The sequence below is a fragment of the Artibeus jamaicensis genome, unplaced genomic scaffold (genome assembly GCF_021234435.1).
Source record: "Artibeus jamaicensis isolate MK-2021 breed Jamaican fruit bat unplaced genomic scaffold, CSHL_Jam_final contig_548, whole genome shotgun sequence".
Lineage (NCBI taxonomy): Eukaryota > Metazoa > Chordata > Mammalia > Chiroptera > Phyllostomidae > Artibeus > Artibeus jamaicensis.
This window is the reverse complement of record NW_026521883.1, coordinates 10,169,184-10,187,771: the sequence shown is the minus strand read 5'-3', so window position 1 is coordinate 10,187,771 and position 18,588 is coordinate 10,169,184. Positions and strand designations below refer to the sequence as shown.

Below are 18,588 nucleotides of genomic sequence, written 5' to 3'. Positions count from 1 at the left end.
GAGTTGAGCAAAGGTCAGATTTATTTATCCTCCCTTTTCCTAGGAATTATTCCCTCACCTGCTATAATTTTTAAAAAGCCATAAATTATTTGCTACCTACCACGGGGTAGCAATTCGCAGGAATTCTTCACCTCCTTGCCAGATAAGTATTCTTTTTCCCGGTCTTAGAGATGAGAAAGAAAAAAAAAAAAAAGATTTAGGAGGACTAGAGCCGTACTTTCCTCAACTCCCTACTGCCTTAAAATCCCAAGGGTGAAGCTTGCTCTAAGAATAATGAGAACCGGGAAAGCGACAGAAGACAGTTGCTGAGGAGTCAGAAATAGTGCTGAGGGGCAGGGTCGGCACAGATGCCCGGAGTGTGTGGACACCGTTAGGCAGAAATCGGGTGGCCGCGGGGGAAGGGCAGGGGCATGTCAAGGCGCGAGAAGCGAAAGAGAAGGCATCCCCAAACTGCTCCAGGACTGCACTGTGGGGAGGTGCCCCGCTCTAACCACTACCCGGCCCGACCCGGCCTGGTTAATCATTTCCTGACCTTCCTTCCTCGTCTCGCCCTGCCCTCAGGATTGCCACATCCTCCGCCTCCCCCTGCTCGCTTCCTGGTCTTGCTGTTCCTTCGCCAGGTTTTACAGGGAGCCCCGATTTGGAGGCAACATTTGTAACCACCCGGGTGGTCCCTGAGGCCATACCCCGGAGGGATCGCAGGCTAGCTTGGGTGTAACGCCTGTTCAAAAAGCTGCTTGTGGCTTTCCCTAGACACCTTCCGCAAAGGAGTCAGGAGAGCCGAGGATCCTATTTCGGCCCTAAACCTTAACTTGTTACAGTCAGACTCGGTTTCCCCCGCGGTTAAAAAGAAAAAGAAAAGGAAAGAAAAGGAACTGCCGCTGGCAGGGTAGTGGGAGTTTTAAAAGAGGTATTGTGTATGAAGCGCCCGGCTAGGCGACTGTAGGAGGCGTTTAACCAATGTTAGATCCCTTCCCTTTTCAGCGACCTCACGCTCTGCAAGCCCGGGTTAGGGCGCTCTCTCCAATTTCAGTGTCTGCGAGTCCGCCCGCGCACTTGAGGTAACGCACAGGGCGAGTTGCAATTATGGGGCTTGAGCTCAAGTTCGCTGGCGCCCCGGCGGGTCCAGCCGCGCAGCGCCTGGGCGACTCACGGAGGCCACGTGTCCAGGACCTAGAAGCTGGTCAGCGCCGCACCTGCCGCGGGAGAACACGGCACCAGGACTGTTCTGAGACTTGTGCGGCCCGCTGGGCCACGGGGGCCAGGCCCTCAACCTCTCTGAGCTTGTGTCTGGTTTAAAATGGGGGCCACAGGGCCTGTCTGCCAGAATGGTTTCTATCTTCTCCTTCACACTTTATTGTGTGGCCAGATTTCCCACTGCGGTGTAGAAAAACCAACACACACCGCGCGGGATCTTCTAATCGCGAGCGCTCGCGGGGACGCGGTTAACACGGCGGACCGGACTCGCGGGTCTCCTCCCGGCGCCCCACCCTTTCCGGGGTCCCAGGAAGCCGCGGCCCGCTGGGGCGGCAGAGTTGAGAAAGTCTTTTAGTAGCGCAGCCTGACTCATGGCCACCCGCGGGGAGACTCAGGACCCCACCCGGCGGTAGTGGACGGGGGCGGAGCTGGGTCTGAGGGCGTGGTCTATCAATGGGAGGGGCGTGGCCGGCCTGGGAAGACGGAAGCCCCCAACCTAGGGGTGGCGGCAGAACCCGGATCCTGGATTTCCACGTTCTCTGGAGCGGGGCTTCTGGAACCGGCGGGCGAGAAAACCCGGCTCCCGGAAGCTTTTGCTTTCTTTGACGCAAGGGCTCGGGACGCAGCCGCCGTCGACCGAGCGCCCAGCGAGGAGCGACCCCAGACGGAGCCTTCAGAGGCCCTCCGCCCCCACTTCACCCGGTCCCGGAGCCTCGGTCCTCCTCGCCGCTCTCCTTGTGGCCATGGAGTGTCCGCACCTCAGCTCCAGCGTCTGCATCGCTCCGGACTCAGCCAAGTTCCCCAACGGCTCCCCGTCGTCCTGGTGCTGCAGCGGTGAGTGCGGCCCCAGGCGGCCCTGCCGTGCACCCGAGGCCCCGGCTCTGCGGGGCCTGCCGTCTAGGGGTCGAGGGCGGCCGGCGCGTGGGCTTGGCGAGGGGTGAGAACGAGCCGGGTCGGGAGGCTGGGGAGGGGTACGCGGCGAGGCTGGGGCTGGCCGGCGCTCCGGGCGGAGCGGCGGCGACTCCTTTGTTTTCCGCGGCCGGACCGTCGGGCCGGCGAAGCAGAGGCCCGCGTCCTGCGGCAGCCCGCTGGGGCCACGAGCGCGTGGGGGCAGCAACTTGCTCGGACCCTGGCCCGCGGCTCACACCCCCGCCCCACCCTGCCCGGGGGCTGTGCTCGCCCTTGTCGCTGGTCTGGGGGCTGTAGCAGCGGGTGTGCGGTCCCACAGGGTGGTCGCGTGAGTTGCGTCCCGTCCTTGGCCGGACGGAAAAACCGCCGCTCTGCGGGGGCAGCTTTGTCTGGGCTGAGGGGAGCTCTGGGGCCCTTCGCCGACTTCCCCGGCCCCTCTTCCCTTCGCCTTGTCCGCGGGCTCGGGCACCCCGATCTACGCCGGGCGGGAGCTCTGAGCCACGGGAGGTACTCGGAACTCGGGCGGCCGAGGTCGGAGTCTTTCATCATCCGGGGAGGGTGAAGTTTGAAAACAAGCTGCAGGCTGAAACAAACGCTCGGGAGGCTGATAAGCAGCTGCTTTGGAAGGGAGGCTCGATTGCCTTTCAGAGGTTTTGGGTGTCTGAAATTGCGCTGGGAGCCCCGAGTCCTGGGCTGTAGAACAGTTATTAGGTTTATGTAATGCTTTTTGCATTGCTTAAGCAAATGAACTCCTTCAGCCGGGCCCGTTGGAAACCCCAGTGCCCTCTTATTGTCTGCTCTAGGGACTTAGGATCGCACCGGCCACAATGCTTTTGATTACTTCCTGGTAGGGCCCTGGTGCGGCCGCTAGAGTCTTTGTTTATTAGATTTGAGATGATCAACGATAGCTTGGGTTGTCGTGTAAAATTTGAATGGTGCACTTCAAAAATCTCAAGTTCATTTGAAGAAATGTAGGGAAACAGCAATGGTACGATTTAGCTGTGTGACCTTGCTCGTTATGGGCTGGAGCTGCTAAGGTAGTTTAGAGAATGCCTTAACACTTTTGACAGGTTACTTCTTAAATGGTGATTAGGTCCTTGGAGAAAAACATAGGTAACGCCACAAAGGAAAATGTGCTCTGGGATGAGGAATAGAAATAACCACGGTTCCGCGGAGCTCCCAGAGGTTTGATGCTTTGCTTGCCTTTGTAAAATCAAATTAATTTTTCTGCATGAAGCATTTAAAGATTAATCAGTCAATTGGTTTTACAATGCAGTTCTTTTATGAGGGTACAGAAACTTGGTATAAATTAGGTCTTACATACAAACAATATCTTTCACAGTAAATGTTGAGTGTGGAACAACACATAAAGTGTATCAAATTGCTTTACAAATTGGTTCTTGGTGCATTAGCTATAATTGTAGCTATAGCTGTGATGCAATAACTGTATCTTTTAATTTTTTTCCAAAAGAGATTTGAAAAAAATGACCAAAGTAAACACTAGGAAAAGCATACCTCATGAGGAATGATGAAATTACTTTTGCTCATCTGTTGTAGATAAACTACAGGAATTCAAAGTGGACAGTTAGCACACTTTTTTTTTCCTGGTGAAATCACATCAAATTTTAAAATGGCTTTACTGGGCACATGCATCTGAAAAAGGAAAAGAGTTTATGCAAGGGGCAGATATCCTCTTGTGAGTCAGCCTTGCCTTAGTCAGGGAGCCCAGTTAACTGAAAAAGAGATGCAGAAAATCGGGCATTTCCTGAGGAACTTAAGTTAAAATGGAGCATACCTAAGAGACTTGCGTCCACTACAAGAACGTGTTCAGCTGTACGGGAGGGATGGTTTCTGTCCAAGAGGTAGGATGGCACCTTTGCATCTTGCATCATCATTGGTCTCTGGCCTTGCTTTTTGAGGGTGGTTATAGTCAGGCACTTGGATTTATAGAAAAATAAAGCCAGTTTAACTTTATGTGGGTTTTTTCTTCTGCCCATATTCTGTGAATTGAACCCTGTTCATATTTGCCTGAAACTGGCCTCCCAGTTTAACCTGTTGGCATCTCTCCATTGATAAAATCTAGTGTTATTATATTGAGTTTGATCTTGTTCTTGCCTGCCTGTTGTTTTAGTGATTAAATGGTTAGTAAATCTGTGAGCCCTTAACTGATTCATCACCTTGCAGGATTATGTTAATATATTCTGTCTTATATTATATATAATATATTCTCTCTTATATTATAATATATATTATGTTAATATATTCTCTATCTTTTCCTCTTTTTTTTTTTTTGTAGAGAACCAAAAGGGTAGCAGCCTGTATGTTGAATAATGCGGTTGTGGGGTATTGAGTCTGAGTATGTTCTTATTAAAGAAAAAATAAATAAATAAATAAAATCTCTGTTTCGGCACTGGGACAATAAAAGTAATGCCCTTGCCCTGTTTTCTTTGGAATTGTACCACAGAGAAACAGTCTTAAGGCGGCCAAGCAGTTACAAACGATGGACATCCAAGGCCCTATTAGTAGCAGTTCATCCTTGGACAAGCAGTTCTCTTTCCTTTGTTCATCAGTTTCAGGATGTCACCTGTCATACCTCATAGGTTGCTGTTAGGATGAACACGAATATTTATAAAAAATGTTAAGAAACTCCTATACACTATTCAAGTAATAGGAGGATAGGTCAAAACATCTTTATAAAGAGGACTCGAACAATATCTAAAGCCCCTTAAGTAGGACCTAGGACAGACTAGCTTCGTGCTGAATTATGCTTTCCAAGGAGATATATTTCTCAGCAAAATTAGGGTGTGTAAGAAGTAATTACACTTCAGAATCAACTCGAGCTTCTGCTCTGTGGAAGGCACTTCGTTTCAGGTTATGTAGTTGCATACTATGGCTGTCCTCAAACTTTTTGTTCTCAGGACCCCTTTACACTTAAAAATTATTGAGAACCCCAAAAGCCTTTGTTTGTATGGCTCAGGCCTATTAATCTGCTGTACCAGAAATTAAAAGAGGAAAGTTAAAAAATATAGTAAATCACAAATAAAAATAATAAACCATTACCTGTTAACATGAGTGATGGTTTTCATAAAATAACTGTCTTTTTAAAACAAAATTTAGTGAGAAGAGTGGCGTTATTTTATATTCTTACAACTCTGCTATGTAGTGTAATAGAAGACAGCTGGATTTTCATATCTGCTTTTGCATTCAGTTTCTGGATATATCACACATGTACTCTCTGGAAAACTCCACTGCATACTTGTGAGAGAATGAGGGTAAAAAAGAAAACATTTTAATATTATTAGAATCGTTTGACCTCAGGTACCCCCTGAAAGGGTCTTGGAAACTCTCAGGGGTCCAGGACCACACTGTGAGAACCCACTAATATATGGCTACAGGAACAGCTAAGGACACCTGCTCTTACTAAAATAGCTTAGAAGTATTACAGAAATCCTTAAAACTTTAAGGCTAGTGACAGTTATGGCTTTGTGGAGACTTACAGAGCTTTTGAAATCTGTTAGCTGGGCAACAGATCATGGGGTCCTATAGTCCTACGCTTTCAAAAAAAGTTAGTCTAATCTGGCTGCGGAGAGACAGGAAGCTAACTGGTTAGAAGATAAATCCATGTCGTGGTTTAAGGTAAATGTTGAAAATAGCAATGTCCTAATAAGGTAAAAGCTGATTTATGTCTAATCTTTGCTAAAGGCATTCACGTTTTAAATGAAAAAGTTTTACATAAAAACTAGGACATTCTCTCAAGCTTTTTGTTGTGTGTGCATACCAGATGTTATTTTCAGAAGCTGGAGGCTTGGGTATTTCTTATTTCTGTGGCTAAAAGAGTTCAATCAGTAGCAAAAAGGGGTGGGGGTTTTACAAACTGTTCAAAAAGATGCCCTAAATACAACTGTTTTTAATAACCGAGAAAAGCCAAAGACCAAGCATTTGGACATAGGTTTGGGTTAACCAGTTAAATTAGAAATATTTTAATAGCACAGGCATCAGAAAATTTTCCTGGTTAATTCTTCAGAGTTGTGTATGCCTCTTTATAGGTTTCCAGTACACACTTCCCCTCATATCACTCAAGAAAAGTAAGTGTAGATCAAGTAAATGTTTGGGTGGATAATGGAGATAAACCTCTTTTTTGAATATCCATTTATTAGGATGGGTACTGATTAGTGAGTCCTTGTTAGTGGTAATACATTTGTAATTTGTGACAAAGGTGAGAAGTAATGTTAATGGAGTGGCGGGTGATTTTGTGTCATATTTCTCCCGCAGCATACGTCTAAAGAGGACTCTTGTATTATCAGTAGGCTAAATTTTCTAGATAGGATCAGTCATTTTTTCCCTAGGTCAAATGCATTTACTACTTTTTAGTAACACTCTCTAAAGTATTTATTAAGTGCCTAGCATATAACAGTAAAATGTGCTTAATGAATGAGGAAACTTTCTTCCATTTAGATTGTGGCTGGCATGGTCTTTAACTTTATGTTGAAAATAAATGCGAAGTAAGTGAGCTTCCCCTGAGAATGCTTTCACCAGCCCTCACTCCCAGTTATTTTGCTCTGAAAATTTTAACTGGATTGTGAGCACATGACCCTCTGCAGTGTTTTTAACACAATGAATGTGTATTCTTTTGTCATTCTGTGTTTGTATAGATGGGCAGGTGGACATTGTAGTAGTAAATGTGGATGAGGTGGTTAAAAATCAGTGGACAGGTGGTACTTTTTTCACATTAATTCTAAAGATTAATATTTTAATTTTATTCACTGTTCTGAAATACTTAAACTTTTTGGGTAATATTTGTAAACTTGAGCCAAATGTAATTGCCTTTCTAGCTTTTCTGGCAGTATTCTGCCCTCCCCCCCTCCCCCCAGAACCCCTGTTAAAGCCATATTTTCTGGCCATATTTGCATAGTCTCTAAATAATTGGTAGGAGATGCGAAAGAGCTGGAATTTAGAATGTGCTCCATTTCTCTCTTTGAGGAGGCTGCAGCTTGGGGATTGAATTTAGTATTTTGCTGCTGTGAAAAAGTTTTGACACATTAATCAGAAGTTATTTTCTAAATAGTCTTCTCCATAGCATACAAAGAATACCCTTCACGGCCTAAGCAGAAGAAAGGATGGGGTTGAGGGGAGAGCTTGAACTCTTTGTTTCAGTTTCCCGTTAATCCTTTTTTTCTCAAAATAATTCATTCTCATTATTCTTTGCTTTTACAGCATTAGCCTTAGGCTCTTAGAACATGCTACTTTTTCCCTGTTGAAATTTATCCTTCTTTACTAGAATATAATAGATTAATTTTGGATCCTTCAAATTAGATTTAGAGATATTTAGATTTTTATAGTGTTTGTAGCTCAGTAAGCAGAACAGTGAGTAATTGAGTTTGTAGCTCACTGAGTAATTTAAATTCCTGTTAAAATTTAATTGAGTCTTTCTTCCATCAGGGAGTAATTTACATGTACATTTCCTTCTAACCTGTTTTGTTTTGTTTTGTTTTTTTCTTTTTGAGCTCCTCCCTCCCCTTCTTGAGCTATTTTATATATTTTCCTTTAAAAAAAAATACTAGTCTCCTTTGATTAAGCTGTAAGTTTCTGACCCGCCTGCCTATGGGTTTTGTATTCATCCTAGGCATCAGAATAGACCTGAGTAGGTAGTTTATCAGTATTTGAAGTAGAAAATGTGTACGGTTTAATATGTTTTAGTGTTTTATGTTTATTCATAGCTCTTTTCGATTGAGAGCAACTGCATCTAGGTGTTTTAGTAGAGCTTTCCTGGACAGATGGCTTATAAGGAAGTACTTAGATTCTCAGCAGGGACTGGTACTTTTCAGAGGGTGTATTTCTGATGAAGCTTACCTTGATTGACAGTTTAGAATGCTGAAAATAGCATTAACCACAGTGACAGCTTGTTCATCTTACCTAGAATTGTTTTGTGCCAAGACTATTCAAGATGCTCTGTGATTTGCAATAGCCTGTTTTGAGAATGTAGGTAAGAGTGGGTATTTTTCAGACTGAAAGGAAATTTACCTAAAAATTTTCCTTGGCAATTGCATCCTGAAATTTTGGGGGTTGTTGAATGAACTTTGGCTTGGAAGCTTGTAAATAGAGATCATCTTTTAACTGCTATGAGCCCACAGATGTTAGTATCTATAGTAATTCCAGATGTTTTCTCATCTATTAGTTTTCTTGAGTAGGAGGAGAACTGAGAACAGCATAAAGTAACTTCAAAGCAGTTTGCTAGCATTTAATCCTAATTTAATTAACTGCCTATCCTTGTAGTTTTTCCTGTTTTATAGATTGTGAAACTGAGACAGATTAAGAGAGTTGCTTAAGATGCTTGGGGGGTTGGGTAGTAGACTGAGAGAGCCCAAAGCTTAAATTCAAATGCCAATCAAACCGTTTCAGTTGTCTTTACTTTGTCATCCAGTAACTTACTGCTTGATGATTTAAAGAATTTGAAGTGTTTGGAAACATACCTGAAATAATTCCGTTGAAGATTCTTGACATGAAAATACACTTAAAATTTCACATTTTAAAAATAATTTATTTAAATTATGCATTTGATTAGCTCTGCCACCCCCTGTTTATTGATTAAAGTACAGGCACTTTGGGACAAGATTGGTAGTACAGTTGGTATAAAACTGTTTTTTGAATGTCTTAACTTAGAGTTCAGCCCTGGCAGGTATGGCTCAGTTGATTGGGCATGGTCCTGTGGGTGGGGTTGGGGGGAGTTTCTGGCTCGATTCCTGGTGGGGGCGCATGCCTGGGTTTTGGCAAGTTTGGTTGCGGTTCCCTGTGAGATGCTGCCTATGGCTGTGTCTCTCTCACATTGATGTTTCTCTCCCCCTCTTTCTCCCTCCTTTCCCTTTTTTCTCAGAGTAAATGAATGGAATCCTGGGGGTGGGTGCAGCCTTCTTTACAGTTCAGATCTAATTTTTTTGTGGGCTATTTACATTCCTTGAGATATAAAAAACTAGCCTTCTCAATATAGCTGTAGATAAAATTCAATTAGCTTTTGGTTATTTTTAAAATGTGTTTCTGTTCTCGAAGTTGCCCCCTCCCATTTTTTTCCATTTTGTTTCTGATAGAGGAGATTCTTCTTGGAGGTAGTTTGTTGTGGGGTGGAGGAGAAAGAAAATTCTTAAGATATTGGATTTAGCTTTTCCTCTGGTTATTGGAATCTTTGTTTTAAGGCAGTGTACTTTGTTGATTCCATTTAGTTATAGTCTAAGACTTTCCAGTTGTCTTTCTTGTAAAAGTTAATTATAGTCTTTAGACTGCAGAGCTTAAAACACATTTCCCTCTCTTCTTAAGATACACTGAAAAGTAGGTATATGAGTGCTATTTACAGATGTATAAAATGCAGATGAGCTTAGAAAGGCAATTTCAGAAAACTGTTGAAATTAAACTTGGACTTTGAAAAATGAAATTTATAGTTCTATTAGTTGTTTGTGTTAGCTAAGTTCTTCACAATGAAATAATTGCTAGCTAATAAAATTTTGTAAGACCTTTTTGAAGAAGGAATTGAGAGTTTATTTTTAAGGAACTAGTTCGTATCTCTGAAAAGATACTACAACCAAGTGGATTTCATCTGGAGACTTTGTACTCTTCTTTATGATTGAAGAGCTCTACCAGTGTGCCGTTTTTTCCATTTTGAGTAGATATTCTGTCCTGATATTTTTCTTTGTCCTAGCTGGGTTTAAGACAGCCCTGTAGAAAGCTTCTTGCCTATTTATCCTTGACCCACCTAGAAGTCTCTTAATTTTATGGACTGTTCTTGTACTATCTCATCACCAGGAAGAACAGGCTGGTGATTAACTGCTTTTCCTGCAAATTTAATTTAACTGATTATAAGATAGTACACTATTGTTTTAGCTTATTTAAATCTGTCCTTACTGACCATGCTGAGGTTTTTTTTTTTATTGATTATGCCATTACAGTTGTTCTATTCCCCCTTTCATTCCCCTCCACCCTGCACACCCCTCCCCCACCATTCCTCACCCTTTTGTTTATGTCCATGTGTCACAAGTTCTTTAGATTCTATATTTCCCCTACTATTCTTGTCCTCCCCCCTGTCTATTTTCTGCCTACCATCTATGCTACTTATTTTCTGTACCTTCTCCCCCCTTCTCCTCCTCCCACTCCCCTGTTGCTAACCCTCCATGTGATCTCCATTTCTATGGTTCTGCTCCTGATCTAGCTGTCCTTTTAGCTTGCTTTTGTTTTAGGTGTGGTTGTTAATAACTGTGAGTTTGCTGTCCTTTCACTGTTCATCTTTTTTATCTTCTTTTTCTTAGATAAGTCCCTTTAACATTGCATATAATAAGGGCTCGGTGATGATGAACTCCTTGAATTTGATCTTATCTGAGAAGCACTTTATCTGCCCTTCCATTCTAAATGAAAGTTTTGCTGGATACAGCAATCTCGGTTGTAGGTCTTTGGATTTCATGAGTTGGAATACCTCTTTCCAGCCCCTTCTTGCCTATAAGGTCTCTTTTGAGAAATCAGCTGACAGTCTGATGGGAACTCCTTTGTAGGTGACTGTCCCCTTATCTCTTGCTGCTTCTAGGATTCTCTCCTTCATTTTAATCTTGGCTGATGTAATGATGATGTGCCTTGGTGTGTTCCTTCTTGGGTCCAAATCCTTTGGGACTCTCTGAGCTTTCTGGATTTCCTGGAAGTCTATTTCCTTTGCCAGATTGGGGAAGTTCTTCTTTATTATTTGTTCAAATAAGTTTTCCACTCATGGCTGTTCCTCTTCCCCTTCTGGTACACCTATAATTCGGATGTTGGAGCGTTTAAAGATGTCCTGGAGGTTCCTAAGTCTCTCCTCAGTTTTTTGAATTCTTGTTTCTTCATTCTTTTCTGGTTGGTCATTTTTTCCTCCTTCTGGTCCACTCCTTTGATTTGAGACCCAATTTCCTTTCCATTACTATTGGTTTCCTGTGCATTTCCATTCATTTTAATTAGTTTAGCCTTCATATGTTCCTCTAATTTGTGACTAAAATCAACCAGTTCTGTGAGCATCCTGATCACCAGTGTTTTGAACTGTGCATCTGAAAGTTTTGCTATTTCTTGGTCACTTAGATTTATGGGCTTTGAGGCTTTGAGATCTTCTTGAGCCATTTTTGGTCTGTTCACGCCCATTAAGTATGAGGAACGGAGCCGCCTTAGGGGTGGGGCGTGGCCTCCAGGGCAGGGTTGCTGGGTTGTGATGCTGTATGTGGGGGCGGGGTCAGAGTGGGGAAATGGTGCCCCTCTCTCCTGCTATCTGCCGCTGGGTGAGGAGCAAAGCCTTAGGTGTTCACCAGGGTAGGGTCACTCAGGTTGCTGGGTTGTGAGGCTGTATGTGGGGGTGGGGTCAGAGCCGGGAAATGGCGGCCCTCTCTGCTGCCTCCTGTTGCTGGGACCTGCTCGGTCCATCTCACTGCCCACTCCCTCGCCAGTTTAAATACTAGATTATTGTCCATTTCTTTGTTTTGAACATTTGTTGCACAATATTGGGATTGTGCTATCTTGATCGAAACTTTGAAGATCATGGTGAAATTTTTAGGAAACAGATTTCTGTGATAGAATGTTTCCCTGGGATAATTGATAAGTAACATATTAGAGAAATGTTCTGATATAATATTTTTAAAAAAGAACTTCTGTATGACTTTAAAACTCTGGCTGACATATTGGGTTGCCCAAAGAATCCATAACTTTTTTTTCCATTAAAATAAAAGACATTTTTAATTTTCACCAATAACTATTGGTTTGGATATTTTGAGTAAGTCAGCTATCTCCCATTATTGGCTTCTAGTGGGTAGAGCCCAGGGGTCCTGCTAAACATCTTCCAGTGTATGACAGCCCCACAGAGAAGAGTTATTTGGCCAAAATGTCAGCACCACTGAGACTCTTCGCAAACCACTTCTGACACGTTTGATCAATCACAGCACCTTCTCCATACACTGCACAAATCTTGTTTTGCATTTCTGTTGTGTTTTTACCTTTTTTGAAATAATCAAGCATAATACACCAAAAATGTTGTGTATCTTCTTCCAACTTCAGTGTTAAAATGTCTACACAAAAATTCACCAATTTTTGTTTTTTTAAAAATGCATACTGATAAGACAGCTGTCACAATACAATCTAAAAATATTGTTTTGAATGAAGTTAAAGACAGCTAAGCACTACTAGAGCCACCTTGCGGAATAAACTAAATGAACTTTTTGGCCAACCCAATATTATTGATTTCATGTGTGTATATATATATGTGTGTATATATATATATATATATATATATATATATATATATACATACATACATACATATATATATACATATATATATAGTCATCCAGTAGCATGTCCTTTGACTTAATTTACATTAGCTCTAGTTTCCACCTGAAATATTCTGAGTGTTAATAGATGTGTTAATATTGGAGAAATTGCTCTGCAACAACTAAGAACTCAAGCTTCACATTATATGTACAAAGTACCTGCCAGAGCTCAACACTCATGCCATGAGAATTTAATTCTGAGAACTTATCTGCATGAGCTTCATTTCAGTTATTTCAAGTGTATTGTTTGTGTATGGTCTTTTTGGAGCCTCATGTAAAAAATACTTTTTTTCAGGCTTTTGTGTTTCTTCCTTTGAGTAATTAATAGAGATTCTTGGAAATGTGTGTCAGGTTTTTTGAATTCTTATTTATTTATCTCTGGAAGGGAAGGGAAGGAGAGAAATATCAATGTATGGTTGCTTCTGGTGCATCCCCTGCTGGGAACTGGCCTGCAACCCAGGCATGTGCCCTGACGGAGAATCGAACCATGATCTTTTGGTTCGCAGGCCCGTGCTCAATCCACTGAGCTACACCAGCCAGGGCTCATATTTTTAAATTGTGCCTATTGGTTATAAATAAATTCCAACTCTTGGTTTTTGTTAAATAATTAGAACAGTGGTTGGAGTTTGCAGGTGCCTATTTTTTTGTAATATTGGGTATCTAGCCCTTTAAGCAGAATATAAGTCTGTGCCCAGTTTACATATATTTTTTTCCCACTCTTTCGTAAATAGTCCCATTGACTTTAAAAGAATAGTTTACCAGCAAACCAGTAAGGACATGTGTGGTTAACTGCCCCCTCAGCTCTTCCCTCCACACTCTTCGCTTTAGCACTGACCTTTATTATGTAATCACAAAAATCTAGGAAGAAAATTGTACAATGCATATATTAAACATTGTTTTCTGAGTAAAGTCTGATAGTACGAGGTCTGTAAACCTCTTAATTATTTTATTTATTTATGGGATGGACTGCTTCCAGTAAAAACATACACATAAGAATTGTTTCTTATGTTGCATATACTTGCTATTGTTTTGAAATAATGGTTGTGTGGTGTTTAGATTTATGACTTGGTTTGTTTCTTTTGAAGATCCCACTACTGTTTCACCTTGGCTTTGTTTACTCAGGTTGTTAGCAAAAGCATGGAATTACATCAGATCTTGCTATATTAAATAAATGGAAATAATGGATGTCAGGATTTTTGTTAAGTGATTCATGGCTTTGTGTTCATTCTCCACATAGTCAGTTTCACAGTGGAAGTTATTTTTGAAACAGTGTAAACTGGTAATTTTTCTATAGTTATTTGTGTCTGGTCTTTCAAAGGGAAATGTGGCCCATTTTGACCCTGATTTTGTAATCTACTTTGGCTTTAATAGTTTTAATTCTTCACACTTACCCTTTACCCTCATTTGGAGGTGGGGGCACAAGTCCAGTATTCAGCTGAAGACTGGTAGAGTCGGGGTAGCATAATAGCTTCACTAGGTGTTTTTCCCTGAGCTAGGTCTGACCAAGTCTGAGGTTGTGACGGAATAGATAACACATTTGTATAGTGCATTAAAGTTTTTAGGAATATGTAGTTTCACATACATTGTTTCCATATGTTGTTTTCATCAGATGTTGAAAACTGATTTCCAAAATCCATTTCAAAATAAGAGTAAAATGCTTGAACCAGTGAGGGGACCAGCCTTATGGAGCAGAAAGCGCCTCTTTGTGGGAAGTCAGCAGGACCAGATGCCCTCTCTTTTCTAGCTCTGTTGGTATCTGGATCTGTTAACATATAGATGACAAATTTTGGCCAGCTTTGAAATTACATTCTCTAGTAGAGGACACATACCATTAGCTCTGCAAATTAGCCTTGCAGTATATAGGAAATTGGCCCCAAATCATAAATCGCTATTGTAATTTTTATGCCATATAATGGATTTTAGTCATACTTTTTTTTAGATAAAAAAAAGGTTTGGGCAGTCTCACGAATTGTTATGACTATTATTTCAATTTGCCTTTTAAAGATTAATTCATGCTTTTAAAAAATAATACATATAAGTAGTAAATCATAGTATCAAAAGGTTTAAAATAGAACAGCACTCTCCCTCCTTCCCCTTGTACCCTCAGTCCCACTGTCCACAACCATGTTAAGCTCTGTTTAGCTTTCTCACTCATATTTACCTGCGTACTTGTAAGTAACACACTGTTACTTCTTAATTTATCAATTCTCGGCATTATCTCTTGACATGCTGCTGTGGTAAATGGGGGTATTCGTGGCTGCACCACCCCTTCCCTCTGTCCCTCTGTACTTTGCAGTGCAATTTGATTACAAGCTCTGGTTAATATGGTGATAACTGTTTCTTGTTCAGCATTTTATTTTTTCTTGAGCAAATAACTGCCTTTTAAAAAGATTTTATTTGTTCATTTTTAGAGAAAGGGGCAGGGAGGGAGAAAGAAAGGGAGGGGAACATCCATGTGTGAGAGGAACATCGATCTATCTGCTGCCTTTCCCACAGGCTCCAAGCCCCAACACAGAGTGGCCTGCAACCCAGGCCGGTGCCCTGACAAGGAATCTAACTGGTGACCTTTCGCTTTGTGGGAGGACGCCCAGCCAGCTGAGCCACACCAATCGGGGAAATAATTGCCTTTTTAACAAATTGCTTAGTTCACCTTCTACATGTTTTCTCCCAAGTGTACCTATAAATCTGTCACATGTCTGTGAATATTATTTTGCAAGCACTTAAACAGATAGATAATCTCTTAGCACTGTTTTTTTTTCTTTTTTTTCTGAAGACCTCTCTCCTAGAGCCTTCTTGCTCCTATTTGAACTAATTGTTCTCTAGGCCCACCGGACAGTCCTTATCCTGATTCCCTTGCTGTTCTCTCCTATTTCCTGGACCCCATGTCTTTTTCTTTCTTGGTTTGTTAAACTGTTTTTGCTGGACTACATCACTGAGCTGCCTTCTCATGGGAGATTACTTTTTGACCCCATGCAAGCTTGATACTTTTATTCTACCTTTATACTTAATTGCTTGACTGACTATAGACCAGGGGTCCCCAACCCCCGGGGCCTGAGACCGTTGCAAGTCTGCGGCCTATTAGGAACCCAGCCAAGCGAAGCTCTGCCGAGCTCCGCCTCCTGTTGTCCCGTCCCTCCCCCCACCCTCAGCTGGCAAGTGAGCTCTGCCTCCTCTCCCCGAAACCCCCATCCATCCACCATGGGTAAGCGAGGAAAGTTCACCGGAGCTCTGCTTCCTGTCCCCCCCCCAAAAAAAAAAGATTGGGGACCGCTGTATTTAGAAAAGATTTTTCTCTCAGAATTTTGAGAGCCCTGTTTAGGCTTCCAGTGTCGATGTTGAGAAACCTGGTGCCTTTCTGATTACTGTTTCTTCATACACACACAGTGTGTCATTTAATTCTGTTTCCTGGAAACTATTAGAATATTTTTTATTCTTGGTTTTCTGAAATTTTAAAATGATGTGTCTTGGCATGAATAGTTTTCCTTTATTGTGATGGGTACCCAAGGGACCTTTCAATGTGTACATTTGATAGCACACTTATTCTCCCATATTTACTTCTCTTAATTGGTACTTTTTCTTTCTGGAACTATTAGTTGAGTGTTGGGTGTTCTGGGTAGAACCCATAATATTCTGTCTTTTGGTTCTAGTTCTGAGATATTTTCTTGATTTTTTTCCACTCTTCTATTGAATTTTGATAATCATATTTTTAATTTTCAAAACCTTTTTATTTTTCTGACCCTTGCTTTTTCATGCGTCCTGTTCTGTTTTGGGTGTCTTCCCTTATTACTCCAGGGTTTTGGAGTTTGTTTGAACATTTGCTGTGCTCTGTACATTGTTCCTGTTTCCTCTAGGTTCTTTTTCCTTTTAAAATTATCCTGTCAGACTAGAGGTTTTCTTCAAGGGTCTGTTTTATCTTTGTCTTTTTAAACAAGAGTGAAGCACTAAAAATCTCTGCAAATAGGTGGACTTCACCTTGACGTGAGGGTGCAAGCCACCTTTTTCATTGGAGGAAATGCTCAAAATGTCTGTATGGAGACTTTTTTAAAGCACTATTTAGTTTTCATTCTTCCCTCTTGGTACTGATGTTCTAACAGTAGGGTGCAGAAAGTCCTGTAGTGTTTGTTACAGCCCTTGGACCCTTGTTTTCAGCCCCATCCCCACCCTTGCTGTCGGCTGTGCCCATTGTCCCTGAGCCCAGAGCCGCCTTCTGTCTGCATTCTTCTCTGCTGGCATTTAGATTGTAGTTTCTTTTGCACTATTAAGATTGTTACTGCTCTTCTAACTTCTTCCTGACTTCTAAAAACATGTTGAAATCTTTTGTCTGCTTTTGAACATGCCTCACATGCCCTCTTTATCCTTGTGGGTTAACATCTGCTTTATTCCTCTATTGTCATTTATGTGGGGTGTTGGGAAGGAAAGGAGATAAGGGAGAAGTTGGCCTGCCGAGTTTAAATTGGTACCTATTTTTAGATGAAATATTTGTAATCCAGTTTGTAGGGCAAAATGCTCTGCCCTGTCAGAAATAGATTTACTAGTTGTAATTCAGAAAGTTAAATCACTAAAACTGAAATTTTACATTACCCTATTTGAATAAAAGTTCAAACTCTAATTTACCTTCTCATATACAAAGCAAAATACTGTTGCTGTTACAGAGTCAGTGGAGGTAGTATGTAAACCAGAGGGTTTGACTCTGCTTGGGAAGCCAAATCACAGGCCAGACTTTGAATATGTGAAAGAAACAGTTGTAAGGTCATTTGGATCGCTTCAATTAATATGTTGTAATATTTTTACTGGATTAGTTTATCATCTGTCAGTAAGGGAAGTTAATGCCAGGTTTATAGGACTCTTTTCCGCTGTACATTGTTTTTTTTTTTTAACCCTTTCTTGTATTTTAGTGAAGGAAAGTATGTTCTTAGTTGGAAATAAAAAATAATTTTTTTCTCAAAAACCTTTTTGTTTTAGTATAACAATTCCACACTTAAATATTGCTAAGAATAGTGCAGAGAAGTCCCGGGTACTCTTTATTTAGATTCACCATTGTTAGCATTTTGCCCCATTAGTGTTATCACTTACAATGCACCTTCTGTTTATATCCCCCTCCCTAGTACCTATTATAGTACCTGTAATGAGATAATGCTCATTATCTATCAATGCTTTAGTTCTTTTCTTCAAGAACAAGGACTTTTTTTGAAAGTATATTTTATTGATTATCCTATTACCATTGTCCTATTTTTTCCTCCCATTTATTCCCCTCCGCCCTGCATCCATGCCCCATCCAGCATTCCCCCACTTTTATTCATGTACATGGTTGTACATATAAGTTCTTTGGCTTCTCCATTTTCTATACTATTCTTAACCTCCCCTGTCTATTTTCTACCTACCGTCTGTGATTCTTATTCTCTGTACTTTTCCCTTTCTCCTTCCCTCCCCCTCCCCACTAATAACCCTCCATGTGATCTCCATTTCTATTATTCTGTTCCTGTTCTAGTTGTTTGCTTAATTTGTTTTTTGTTTTTGTTAGGTTTAGTTGTTGATAGTTGTGAGTTTGTTGTCATTTTACTGTTTATAGTTTTGATCTTTTTCTCAGATAAGTCCCTTTAACATTTCATATAATAATGGCTGGGTGATGAGGAACTCCTTTAATTTTACCTTGTCTGGTAAGCACTTTCTCTGCCCTTCCATTCTAAATGATAACTTTGCTGGATACAGTAATCTTGGATATAGGTCCTTGCATTTCATGACTTTGAATACTTCTTTCCAGCCCCTTTTTGCCTTCAAGGTTTCTTTTGAGAAATCAATTGATAGTCTTATAGGAACTCCTTTGTAGGTAACTGTCTCCTTTTCTCTTGCTGCTTTTAAGTTTCCTTATCTTTAATTTTGGGTAATGTAATTATGATGTGCCTTGGGTGTGTGCTTCCTTGGGTCCAACTTCTGTGGGACCTCTGAGTTTCCTGGACTTCCTGAAAGTCTGTTTCCTTTGCCAAATTGGGGAAATTCTCCTTCATTCTGTTTTCAAAGAAGTTTTCAGTTTCTTGCTCTTCCTCTTCTCCTTCTGGCACCCCTATGATTCAGATGTTGGAATGTTTAAAGTTGTCCCAGAGGTTCCTAAGACTCTCCTCATTTTTTTGAATTCCTGTTTTTTCATTCTGTTCTGGTTGGATGTTTA

The 18,588-nt window shown here is 41.4% G+C and overlaps 1 protein-coding gene across 2 annotated transcripts in view; it reads left to right on the top strand.

Annotated features, from left to right (window-relative positions):
- The first annotated feature begins 1,060 nt into the window (after positions 1–1,060).
- The window catches only part of USP3 (ubiquitin specific peptidase 3), a 93,454-nt gene continuing 75,926 nt past the window's right edge, over positions 1,061–18,588 (top strand). The window contains exon 1 of one of the 2 annotated variants that reach the window (XM_053670000.1): positions 1,061–2,031. In XM_053670000.1, coding sequence (XP_053525975.1) covers positions 1,941–2,031 — 91 coding nt within the window. In that variant the 5' untranslated portion in view covers positions 1,061–1,940. The remainder of the gene's footprint in view (positions 2,032–18,588) is intronic. The other variant, XM_053669999.1, reaches the window with a different exon arrangement.